This window comes from Rhinatrema bivittatum, chromosome 13 (genome assembly GCF_901001135.1).
Source record: "Rhinatrema bivittatum chromosome 13, aRhiBiv1.1, whole genome shotgun sequence".
In the NCBI taxonomy this organism is placed as follows: domain Eukaryota; kingdom Metazoa; phylum Chordata; class Amphibia; order Gymnophiona; family Rhinatrematidae; genus Rhinatrema; species Rhinatrema bivittatum.
The window spans coordinates 641,954-655,262 of NC_042627.1; the positions used below are offsets into that span (position 1 = coordinate 641,954).

Consider the following 13,309-nt stretch of genomic DNA (forward strand, 5'->3'; position numbering starts at 1 on the left):
ATTTTATATATATATATATATATCCCTGCAGTGACATCAGCCCGCCAGTATTCTCTGTCTCCAGTAGATGGTGGACGTGCTTCTCCCTAGTGGGGATTGCTGGGAAATTAATGTAATGTAAAAGTTGAGCTTAACCATTGTTGTTCTGCTATAATCTTTATCTATTATTGTGGATTTTGAATAATATTGTGTTTTGATTGCTATTATTCACAAAATCTATAAAGGGGAAAACAAAAAGGAATTTTTCAAAGAAGAAGAGTAGAATTATTTGCCCCCTCTCCTGTGGTGATATTTTATGGTCCCTTCCTCAGTTGAGATTTCCTAAAGTGACTTCTGTGGTCCCTCAGATGAGTGCCTTGGTCCGGTAGCTGATTTTTCAACTGGTGTGGACTTAGCTGTAAAACCCCCCCCCCCCCCCCCCCCCCCACAAAACAAAAAAAAAACACCCCACAGCTGAAAGGCAAGAGGGTGAAGAAGGCCGAGCCTGGCGGTGAAGGTCCTTGCCCTCTCCCCATGTAGCCAGAAACTGACCTTGTTCTCAGCCAGGACAGGCTGAGCTCAGGTAAAGGGACATTTTAAGAAAAAAAGAAAGAGAAGTGGTGTTGAGTAGGGATTCCTCCTCCCCCCGGTTTCCGTACTTGGCGTGCCGATCCGACAGTTCTTCCCGCCTCTGGGGGGAGCTTAGGGAACATGGGTAGCCTGGTTTGAGCAGCCTTTTTGGTTAGGCCCTGCTCTCAGGCTTGTCTTGTTCGCCGCGTGGTAGGCCATGGCGGCATTTTCATACGTTTTTGAGCAACCAAGACTTCCCTTTCCAGTTCCGTCTGTTTGTGCTTGGGCATCCGGGTGTGCGCCTAATTGTGCTCGCGCACTGTCTGAGCATCCTGGGAGCTCAGTTTGTGCACTTATCAAGGCACAGTGTTGAGTGTCTAAATTTTGGACGCACTATTATCAGACGCCTGTTGGGGCGTATTGAGACTGATGGAGCTCATAGCAAAGAAGCTTAAGCGCCTTGGCCTATGTGTTGCTTGTCATATTCAGGCACCTGAGCCTGGCGTCCCCTCTAACTTGTGTCGGCGATGTTTGGAGGCTCAGGAAGAATTGCCATGGTTTGATTTTACTAAGCCCAGTTCTTCCCCGCCTTGTGCATAAATGGAAAAATAGCTGCCAGAGGTGTTGCCTGATTTTGGAACTCCCCTAAGTGGTTCATCAGCGGGGGGAAGGTCGTTCGGTGGGTGCAGGTCTAAGGCCCCTTGGTTTTTTGCATGGCTCCCTCTTCCTTGGGTAGAATTTTTTCAGGGACCTCACTCCTTTCTTCAAGCGCAGGCCCCGGCCAGTTTTGACAAGTCAGGATCGCAGGCCTCGTCTGCTGCTGCGGGTAAGCGTCTGAGTAAGCCTAGGTCTCCCCGATAGGGACCCAGATGATGAAGCCAATCCTTCCTCTCTGGAAGATGGGGAAATTCCTCCAGGACTGGAGCCATATAGAACTGTGTGTTGTGTTAAGTTACCGGCTCTGATTGCCCGTACATTGAAGATGCTGGGACGTCCGGGGGCTGAATCCATGTCTGAGCCAAAGAAAGATTCCATTTTGATTCCTTTGCATAAAACTTCTTGTTTCTTCCCTGTAATGGAGGCTATTCGAGAATTGATTGATTTTGCATGGGGCACCCCGGAAGCTAATTTTAAAGGGGGACGAACTGCGAGAGAGCAATTGTGTTTTCCGAAATTTGGATGCGTTTGTGTGTGCTGTTACCAAGGGGATGACTATCTCCTTAGAAGGGGATGCACAGGATAGGAGAACTGAAGCTTTCTCGCAGGACAGCAGGATGTTAGTCCTCACATATGGGTGACATCACAGGATGAGCCCAATCACGGAACATTTTTGTCAAAGTTTCTAGAACTTTGGCACCTACTGGGCATGCCCAGGATGGGACTAACCCCGCAACCAGCAGGGGGCCCCCTTCAGCCTTGTTTAAAAGCTAAAGTAAGTGCCAAAAAATAAAATAAGAAAACGTAACGAACCCAACACCGCGGGGTGGCGGGCAGGTTTCGTGAGGACTAACATCCTGCTGTCCTGTGAGAACACCTGTTACAGGTAAGCATACTGTTCCTTCTTTTTGGCCAAAAGTGGTCTCGAATTTTCACTTGAATCAGTCTATTTCCTTGCTGTATCTGACCAGGAAAAGAGATGCGAAGGAATATCACCTATTACGGCCCTGGGATGTCAAGAGACATCTCTTGAGGTATTTGGAGGTTTATAAACCTCTCGGGAAGAGAGATCACCTGTTTGTTCTCCACAGGGGGGGTAAACAGGATGATCCGGCGGCACAAGCTATTTTAGTCTGCTGGATTGAGGAGGTAGTCAGAATTGCATATTTGGATGCTGAGCAACTATTGCCTAGCCAGGTTAGGGCTCTTTCCACTAGGGCTCAGGCAGTGTCATGGGCAGAGATTAGACTATTTCCCATCGAGATTTGCTGAGCTGCGATGTGCTACTCCTTACCCACCTTTTCCAGGCATTATTGCCTGATTGTGCAAGCCGGGAGGACGCAGCCTCCTTCCCAGTTCGGGAGTAGCTTTGGTACGTCCCACTGGTTCTGGATTCACCTGTCTAAACTAAAGAAAAGGAAATTATCGAGTAAGTAGTAATTTCTCTTTAGCAAAGAAAATGTATTTAACCATTCTTTTGCAATTAAAATTTGCTATGCAATCCTGTCTTGCTGCTTTTGTGCTTAGCAGTAACTTCTACACACATTGTGCTGTGAAGTAATATTGCTGGCAGTGACTGGGGGCCATAAGGAATGATGTGAGGCGGTAACAGGACGAAGTAGGGAATGCTGCTGGGAAAGGTGGGTGAATTTACCTATTTATATTTCATTTTCTGCAGATCTTCTCATTGAGTAGCACTGGTGTCCTTGCCCTTCCCCATCTCTGCAAATCTAGTGTGGAAGCTCCCATTCTGCAGGTGAGCAGTTAATGTCTGTGTGCATACAGCTGCCTGTCCAACTCTCTGCAGACCCAAGAGCTGTGTTGGAACACAGCCTCTTCACGCTATACCATAAGAATTAGATATAAACTGCCCCCTCTCTCTCCCTAGCGAGCTCTCATTAGGGTGCCATCATACAAGACATCTCCTCTTCCCATCGGTGCAGTTTTTTGGCTCAAGAGTAGTACACTGACTTTCCCTTTCACTGGGTGAAAACACTTCCCGGTCTGTAGCCTCCCTGCAGCTCCTAGCCATCTCCGGTCTTCTATGTCTCTATCAGGAAGCCTGTGAGGGAGTCATTTGGATCATTACATGATCAAGAGCTATAAGGAACACTTAAAGACAAGGACATAGTGGAAAGACTAATTGAATAATGAATATGGAGGAGCCATGCTGGAAATCATTATTTCCTCTTTGTGCAGCCAGACCAGTCTAAACACATGGGTTATGCTCACTACTAACCAGCAGATGGAGACAAACACAAGTGTTTGCTGACATCACTCCTGGCAGTATTCTTCCTCCAGCAGATGGGAGCTGAGATCTGGTTAGGCTGGGTAAGGAAGCAATAGGTGGGCCTGCACCTACTGGCCAGAGCCCACCCTTAACCAAAACGCCGGGCCCCCGCGACGGACAGCAACGTGGGGGGGGGGAGGGAGAGGCGGTGCGCCGGCGCGCGTGCATTAGGTGTCACGCGAGGCCCCCTGAGCTGCGCGAGTAAATGATGTGGCGCCATAGCCCTGCCCCGGGCTGTAGCGCATAGAGGGAGCGACGGCAGCGCAGGAGGATGATGTTACAGGCCTTTAAACGGCCGTGACTGACGGGAGGCGATCCCTTTTGGATCGCGCTTAGGAATCGGGACTGCGGTGAAGAGGAGGCAGCGCGGCGAGCTCGAGCGGGATCGTGGGTACAGGCAGCGAGATCGCGGCGAGCAGAAGGCGTGATTGCAGCAGGAAATACACGACGAGATTAGCAGCAATTGGACAGCGACCATGCAGCTGGGCTTAAGCTTAAGCTGCATGTTACTGTGACCGCGCCCGGAAGAAAGCCAGCACATAGGCCACTGGACCTTGGCCACACCATGCGGCGAAAAGACCTGGAAGACAAACAAAAAACAATCGCAAGTACAGCTCAGAGGAAAATGAAAAAAAAAAAAAAGATTTTACATCCCCTGCATATTCTGCCCTCCACCGGGGGTGGCAGGAGGGAGCCCATACCCCTAGGCAGGCATGGTGTCAGTATGTATGTATATGTATGTATATATATATGTATGTATATAGATAGATATGTATGTGTATGTATATAGATAGATATGTATGTGTGTATGTATATAGATAGATATATATAATATACACTAATTAATGGTATTTAACTACTACAATTTTAATACATATAATCAAATTTGAATTTGTTGCCAGAGGATGTGGTTAGTGCAGTTAGTGTAGCTGGGTTTAAGGGAGGATTGGATAAGTTCTTGGAGGAGAAGTCCATTACCTGCTATTAAGTTCACTTAGAGAATAGCCACTGCCATTAGCAATGGTTACATGGAATAGACTTAGTTTTTGGGTACTTGCCAGGTTCTTATGGCCTGGATTGGCCACTGTTGGAAACAGGATGCTGGGCTTGATGGACCCTTGGTCTGACCCAGTATGGCATTTTCTTATGTTCTTAAATTTCTGTATTTTTATTATTAGAATTTTGTTAACAATACAATCTCCATACATAATATTTAATCACAAATTGTTATTGTTTACAATATTTTTAAACACATTTTTTAAAACCTCTGGACACCTATAACATAGATTTCCAAAGGTTTTAAAAATGTGATCATATTATGAACCGTAAGCCAGTAAATAAGATCCCTCCATGGTCCTTGATGCAGACAAGCAGTGGAAACCCGGCCGGTGTCGGGCAGGCGGCTTCGACTTTACAGAAGCACAGGAGTTCGGGCAGAACCGATAAGTATTCATTTAAAAGAGCGTGAATGCTAAAGGTCGGGTTGAGCGCCAGGGGGAGGATACTTACTGAAACAAAAGCTACAGACGCGGTTCATGGTGGAATATGAAATAAAGGAATGTATAAACCAGAAAACAGAAAAATAAAACCATTTAAAGAGTAAAGTCGGCAGCTATTAGAAGAGGGGATCAGAAAGGTTCCCTTATATACAGCAACCGCACATTACCACGCATCGGGGAGTTTCCTTGATATTTATAATAGAAGGAAACGGAGGTTGGGTTGGTGATTGGTATTTATTTGCAAAGCAGATTTGTCACTTTTTGGCTTCAGTTTCTAGGTTTAGCGTTTTGTGCATGGTTATGTAGTTGGTCAGGGGTATCCATGTTGGGAGCCTCGTTCGCTCTTTATTTTTCTTATCTTGGCTTGGGTATTGATTAATACTGAGGGACTGCAGGTGGCCCTCTTGTATATGTGGCAGTGCCCGACGTTTTGTGCATGGTTATCTAGTTGGTCAGGGGTATCCATGTTGGGAACCTCGTTCGCTCTTTATTTTTCTTATCTTGGCTTGGGTATTGATTAATACTGAGGGACTGCAGGTGGCCCTCTCGTATATGTGGCAGTGCCCGACGTTTTGTGCATGGTTATCTAGTTGGTCAGGGGTATCCATGTTGGGAGCCTCATTGGCTCTTTATTTTTCTTATCTTGGCTTGGGTATTGATTAATACTGAGGGACTGCAGGTGGCCCTCTCGTATATGTGGCAGTGCCCGACATTTTTTGCATGGTTATCTAGTTGGTCAGGGGTATCCATGTTGGGAGCCTCATTGGCTCTTTATTTTTCTTATCTTGGCTTGGGTATTGATTAATACTGAGGGACTGCAGGTAGCCCTCTCGTATATGTGGCAGTGCCCTACATTTTGTTCTCTTCCTCCATCTGCTGGTAGGGATGTATAAAACCCGCAGCTTTCGGTGTGACTTTTCCCATCCCATGGCCTGGGGATTGTTGGGAAAGAGTACATTTTCTTACCTGCTATTTTAGGTTCTCAGAGTTCCTCCGTATTTGCAAACATGCCTTATCAGTAATACATGGGTAGCATTTCTCTTTCTTTGTACCTGTTTTTGTTCTCATGTGTTAAGATGTTAAGGAATGCCCCTTGCAGTGTGGGGAACTGTGAACTATCAGAGCCTACTTGTTGTTTTAATACTAAATGCATGTAAAAAATGTACACAATATTTAGTTTTTAGTGTTTAGATGAAACAAAATTTGAAGATATCCTTAAGCAGTGAAAGGGTGGGGCTGTTGATGTCATTCATTGGGAGAATCTGAAATCAGTGACTTGTGGTTAAGGGTGTCCCTTCTGTTCTTTCTTCTCAGAGTGGCATGCATGTCCGAGAGCAGCCGGGCCTGCTGAAAGAGCTGAATACGCTACACAGCTCGGGTGTTGCAACCAAAGTGCGGATGCTCCTGGAACATGCCTATGTGAAAGCCGAGGAATTGGGCGTGCTGGACATCTCAGCACAGCAGTGAGGTTCTGCCTTCCATGGGGCCTATCGACGGTTTGCACAGCTGTGAGATTATGGGGGTTCATCAGCTTAATGCCAAAGCAAAAGCCACAATCCAGTCACTTTGTTCTAATTCCTATAAAGGATAGGTTAGTAATAGAGTTGTAGTAATTGATGTTATCCTTCCACTACTTCTTACCATTTCTGTAGTAGTGCTATTAGACATATGTAGTGCTCTACAGCCACACACGAGTCCCTACGCCATGGAATTTACAACATATGAACACGTACATGACTCTAAGGGAAATGTATTATACCCAAATGGCTAAGATCAGCAAGACTAGCAGGAAGAGCCAGAAAAAATGGGATTATTTACAGGTTCTGACATGTAAGAACTTTCTAAATGATATTCGCATTGGAGATTGCAAAGTTCACATCACAGTGGCAGTCGTGTGACAGGGTGAGGTCTCTGCTCTGTATCTTCCAGTGCCTCCTACCTTTGCCCTGTATGTTTTCTCCTCCTTGCTCTTATCTCTCTTGCAATATGTAGTTCTCAGCCAAGCCCACCTCTCAGGATCCGTGTCAGTGAAGACTCTGGCCTGTTTCTTTTCTGCTCAGCAGCAGCGAGGAAGCTGCTTCTCCTATCTGGGGAAAGTCTCTGCCAGCTGCAATCCCTCCCATACTCAGTTTAGCTGCTTCTTCACAACAAATGTTTGAGAACAGAGTAACCGAGCTAGTCAGCATGGAAGGTTTGGTTTTGAGGAGGCTGCTGTTGGACAAAATACCTGTCCTCTATTGCAGAGGTTCACAAACCTACCCTAGCAGACAGCCAATCAGGTTTTCAGAATATCCACAGTGAATATGCATGAGATAAAATTTGCATGCTATAAAAGCAGTGCATGACATTTTCTCATGCATATTCATTGAGGATATCTTGAAAACCCAGCTGGCTGAGAGTACTCCAGGACAGGTTTGGGAACCACTGCTCTATTGGATCCTCTTCTGTAGGACAAATCACTAAAAAACTATTATTCCCTACTTATCCAGATCCAGCAATCACCAAATCTGAGGCTATACATACCGTATATTTCACTTTCTTTCTCTCTCTAAATATATTTATCTATGGGTCAGAACTTAGACTAAGCCCTTGAAAGAACCAAGATGATGACACATTCCAGAAAAGAGCAAGGTGACTCTCGGGGCGGGGAGCAGGAGAATATATTTTTCCAGATCAGACCACTGCATCAGTCATTGTACAATCAGGCTACTAAAAATGAATTTCATAACTACCCCAAATATATTTGAAATTAAAATGATAAAATACTTTGAAACAAAGAAAGAGACCTAATAAGAACATTGCTGTCCATCTATTTCCTGCCATAGTCCAGACTCCTACTGTGGCTGTAAATTCTACTTTCTCTCCCTCCTCTGCAAGCTCATCAAATACCCCTCTCCCATCTTTCACTTTACAGCATCAAAAACAAACATCACCATTGTAATACAACATAGGATAGACAACATCTTTAATTCATTCTGAACTGACCTGAAGAAGGGAGTACAGCCCAGAGCTGTAACAACTAGATGTACTAAACCCAGGGCGAGTTTCTGATGCCCAGACCTTTATCTCCTGCCCATAACTGTAACTAGATGTACTAATCCCAGGGTGAGTTTCTGATGCCCAGACCTTTATCTCCCGCCCAGAACTGTAACTAGATGTACTAAACCCAGGGCGAGTTTCTGATGCCCAGACCTTTATCTCCTGCCCAGAGCTGTAACTAGATGTACTAAACCCAGGGCGAGTTTCTGATGCCCAGACCTTTATCTCCTGCCCAGAGCTGTAACTAGATGTACTAAACCCAGGGCAAGTTTCTGATGCCCAGACCTTTATCTCCTCTTTCCAACCTAGATCTGATACTCTTTCCTGCTCTTCATCTGCTATGACTCAGTCTCCTGCAGCAGCTTAGAGTTCTGCAGCAGAGTTTTAAAATGTGATTGCAAAATTTCTGAATTTCTGCAGTATTTGCATAAATGCACAAAGATTTGTATATTAAATGTACATTGTTTCCCTTTATGAAAATAAAATAGTTTTCTGACTTTTGTTATGTGTCTATATAATTTATTTTGATATAATTCCTTGGGTGGAAAGGATGATCTTAGTGATTGGTGCAGGAAAAGTTGGAGAGGGATCAGGGAGGAAGGGGAATCTGCTTTGAGATGAGAAGTGGAAAGAAGAGGATCCCCTCATTCTGCTAGGACAAGCAAGATGCTAATCCTCACGGATACTGAGCATGCCCAGCTTGCCACTATCCATGCGTCCAAGCGGGGTCCCTTTTCAGTCTTTCTTTTTCCACTAAGCGTTCGCCTTGTGGTAGTGGAGCTCTGCTCTTCATTCTTCTTTTCAAAGTTTATTCTGGTCAATTTTCAGCTGTTTCTGCGCTGGGTCCCTTTTCACCGGTCTGTTTCCTTCCTGTGGCGCAGTAGATGTAAAATTCTTCCTTGTTGGTGTCAATTCCCGGAGTGTCACTCTTTGGTGACTGCTGGCAGACTGTTTTGTGAGCGACATTGCGGACGGGATAGAAGGTAAGATTTGCCTTTTTGCTACTAAGATCTGCAACAGAGTGGACACGCCAGAAGGAGTGGAGAGAATGACGGGATTTAAGGAAGTTGGATGAGTGGTCGAAGATATGGCAGCTGAGATTCAATGCCAAGAAATGCAGAGTCATGGTATTATGGGGTGTGGAAATCCGAAATAACTATATTTGATGGGGAATGAAGGGCTGATGTGCACGGAGCAGGAGAGAGACCTTGGGGTGACAGTGTCTAACGAACTGAAGTCGGTGAAACAATGTGACAAGGCGATAGCTAAAGCCAGAAGAATGCTGGGCTGCATAGAGAGAGAGGAATATCTAGTAAGAGAAAGGAAGTGATGATCCCCTTATACAGGGCCTTGGTGAGGTCTCACCTGGAGTAGTGTGTTCACTTCTGGAGACCATATCTCCAAAGGGACAGAGACAGGATAGAGGCGGTCCAGAGAAGGGTGACCAAAAAGGTGGATGGTCTACATAAAATGACTTATGAGGAGAGGTTGAAGAACCTAAATATGTACACTCTGGAGGAGAGGAGGAGCAGGGGTGATATGATACAGACTTTCAGATACTTGAAAGGTTTTAATGATCCATGATCAATAACAAACCTTTTACGTTGGGGAAAAAAAAATCAGTAGAACTAGGGGCCATGATTGAAAACTCAGAACCAATGTCAGGAAGTATTTCTTCACAGAAAGGGTGGTTGATGCAATTCTTCCCCTCTCCAGTTCTTCTGGTGGGAAGCAGCCCTCATTGGAGAGTCTAATCTGGTCTGAAGGGCCTTCAACCTTGATTCCAACTCATGGATTCTAGCCTGGTACTCCTTCTTTGGGGTTGAGGTGGGTTCATGGTGCCCTCCACCACGCCTTTGTTCCTCGGAACATGAACCACAGCAGGATTTTTGGATGATGCTGGAGGGTCTTAACCTCTGGTACTATTCTCCCTTCCAATTTGAGGTGGGGTCCCTCTGTCTTCCTCTTCCCTGATCTCCCTCATTACCATAGCAAAGGGAAGAGGGTCCCTCCTCTTTTATGCGAACCCAGTTTTCATCACAGTCACATCTTGAATATAAGGCTCCCCTGAATATATGTTCAATTCAAGCCCTGACCATGTCTTGTGCTGAGATTGCCCCCTTCCTCACAGCTTTCAGTAGGACACACTCTCTAGATGGGAGCTTTTCTCCAGGCCTCTGCATGGTAGTTTTGAAGTGAATAAAGCAATCCTCTTGGTCTTCTGTACTACCATACATGTCTTCTAAAATGTCCAAGCAATTCTGGGCAGTAGCATCAGGCTTGGAAAGGGTCAGAGACATTACTACATCAACAAAAGGAGCATGCAAACACTCTACCGCCCTCTTCTTTTTCTCAAACTCAGTACATTGCCATTCTTGCAGCATCCAGTGGTCAAATTCCTCTTCTCCTGGTGGGGTGGGCTCAATTCCTGAGAATACTCTCAACCTCTTGTATGGGCTGCAGGAACTTCTCTAACACCTTTCCCATGGTACCAATCAGTATCAAGGGAATAGGCTGGCTGGCCCACTTGGGGCAGAATCCCTGCTATCTCCTACAGAGTTTTTGCTTTACTTCTTTATAGGGCCTGTAATTTTCCTTGCCAATTACCAGGAGGCTAGAATAGAACATCCACCTTCCCACTGGGTTTAAAGAGAACAGAAACTTTACTCCCCAGAGAGACTAAGGGAACAGATTCCTCTTCTCCCAGTAAAACTGTAAGGGATGATTTGTTAGGATTTAAATCCATAGATAACGTACAGAAAACTTTCACATTCCCCTGTGTATCATCATAATATCTCCCCCTAACTTTGACTTGCCCCAACACCTGGAGATCTTCTAGAGCCTACTCAATGGCAGCTGACTCCATGTCCTCGGGGACACCATTCACCAGTATAGCCCGTGACAAGTTAACACCTTCACCTCAACACCAATACATCATTGGCATCCATTTTTCCCCAGTCTGCCAGTTTGATCACAGTGGTGCCTCCAAAAATGTATGTAACACCCCCTGAGAGCTTACTAATGTGGTGGGAAATCGGAGCGACCTTGGAGGAACTTTTTATTTTGGTCCCCCCCCCACACACCTTATTTCGTTGAGTTACGCCTGCCTGCTGGCTGCCGGTGCGCCAGGCCCCAACACAGGCCACTGTGTCGGGGCACTCAGCCATGCCCGGGACATACACGCGTCCCGGGGCTTGCGTGCGTCGCCGAGCCTATGCAAAATAGGCTCGGCGTGCAGGGGTAGGTTTTCGGGGGTTACGCTCGTATCTTAAGCGCGTAACCCTTTGAAAATTTACCCCGATATGCATGTTGTGATATTTTTGCCTCAGAGGATTGAACTCTTGAATGTTCTTTTTCATGTAAAATTAGTTATAAATGCATAATTTAATTGGCTGTTTCTGTAAAGGGTGTGGGATTGTGTGTGTGGGGGGGGCGTCATGGGTGCAAGGCTGTAAGGTTTGCCTAAGGTACCTAATAAACTTCCTTATACATGGGTTCTGGGTTGGGGGCTTGTCATTTCTTAAAAATATAGATTGCAGGATAAAGCTGGGCTTTGATATGCCCGGACAAGCACTGAATAAATTGTGGAGGGGGGCACAGTAATGTTTCGCACGGGGCAGCAGTAAAATGAGTACCGGCTCTGGACTTCAGGAAGGAAACGTTTGAAGGATTGGAGAAGTTTATTTCTAAGGCTGGATTTTGGCCCTACCCTGGAGATAACCTCCAATTCTCTTCAAGCACACCTGAACTCATGAATGTACTGAATAAATCCACAAGCGGCTCCTCTCTGCCTTAGCTTTCTGTATGCAGTCCAAGGTTTTTCTTCACAAACACTGCAGCTAGAGATCTTTAAGCCCTGCACTAGAATAAGCCCCGTTTTCCATATCCACGCATGCTTTCCTCTGCAGTGACCCGGAGGAGGGGAGAGTCTCAGTCTCAGAAGAACGTAAGAGGTGCCGTGCTGGGTCAGGTCAAGGTTCTGTCTCTGACATTGGCCAGTCCAGGTCACAAGTACCCTCTCAGATCTCTAGTTGATCTATTTCTTGTATTTCCATATATCATGTCTAGAAATTCCCCTCTGACTTTGCTTCAGTAATGGATTCCAACATTGCCTTCTAAAGTCTCTGCTTCTCATTTGAAAAACTAACTTTATTCTGTTCTTTCTCTAGTGCAGGGCAGGTGTTTAGGATCTCCTGTCTGAATACATCTCATGCTGAGCTGGTGAATGAAACCTGGGCCTTTGGGGGTAACGAGAAGAGTCTGAAATATGTTCAGCGCTGCATGCAACGTTTTCCGAACCTGTGTGCCATGGATGAGAATGGGTCCCCCATGTCCTGGGCTGTGATGGAGGAGTCAGCTGAGATCCGGATGGGTTATACCTTACCTGGGCATCGTCAGATAGGTCTCTCTAAATACCTGGTCGAATCTTTCCTGGATTCTCTTCTGCAGAAAACCTTTCCTATTTACGTGCATGTAGCTGAAAACAATAAGAATGCCAAGAGCGTACCCTGGGGTTGGGATTCCACAATGCTCCCTGTGGGTGGTACCAGTGGAAATGTAGCCCCTTTCAAAGTGCCTTATAAAATCAGAAAATGAAGACCCTTTTCTCCTTGGCACTCACCAATATTAGCACCAGAACATTATAGAATGGAATAACAGCACCATGTCTCTTCCTTATATATTTGTTCAGTTATATTATGTGTTTGGGACACTGAGACCTTCTTAAATTTCACCTGTGGAGACAAAAGACATCACAGTTCTTTTTGAACATATTTTTTGCTTGCACTTTTGTTATGTGAAATTGTTGCCTTTTCAGAAGTTGCAAAAAAAAGTTCTATGTTATTGGGGGGTGGGGAGGGGGCATGTAGGATGGGAATTGTATTTTTTCCTCTAATACTTAGTTTTTAAATTTATTCCATTGAATGTAACATTTTAGTAAATTAATACATTTGATTATCATCTTTCTAAAAATAATCAAAGTGATATACAATTAAAAATTATAAAAATACAAAACAAAATGCAATAATGAAATATTATATATGAAAAAATAGAAAAACTGTAAAATAAGAGACATAAAAATATACCATGAATATACATAAATGAAATGAGAGTAGGTAAAACTAAGTAAGAAATGCTAAAAAAAAAAGCCAAAAAGCTCAAATCAACAATGTACACTAAAGCTAAAATTTAGAAAAATCTAAGGCGCTTGAGGTACTGGAAATAGTGAGAGATGAGCATCAATAAAGATTTTTTTAAAGAGCCATGTTTTAAGGTC

The 13,309-nt window shown here is 44.9% G+C and overlaps 1 protein-coding gene across 1 annotated transcript in view; it reads left to right on the forward strand.

Moving 5' to 3' along the window:
* CENPQ (centromere protein Q) overlaps positions 1-8,535 on the forward strand; it is a 39,354-nt gene extending 30,819 nt beyond the window's left edge. Inside the window, exons 7-8 of the mRNA XM_029574460.1 lie at positions 2,885-2,962; positions 6,310-8,535. Coding sequence (XP_029430320.1) covers positions 2,885-2,962; positions 6,310-6,462 — 231 coding nt within the window. The 3' untranslated portion in view covers positions 6,463-8,535. The remainder of the gene's footprint in view (positions 1-2,884; positions 2,963-6,309) is intronic.
* The last annotated feature ends 4,774 nt before the right edge of the window (positions 8,536-13,309 follow it).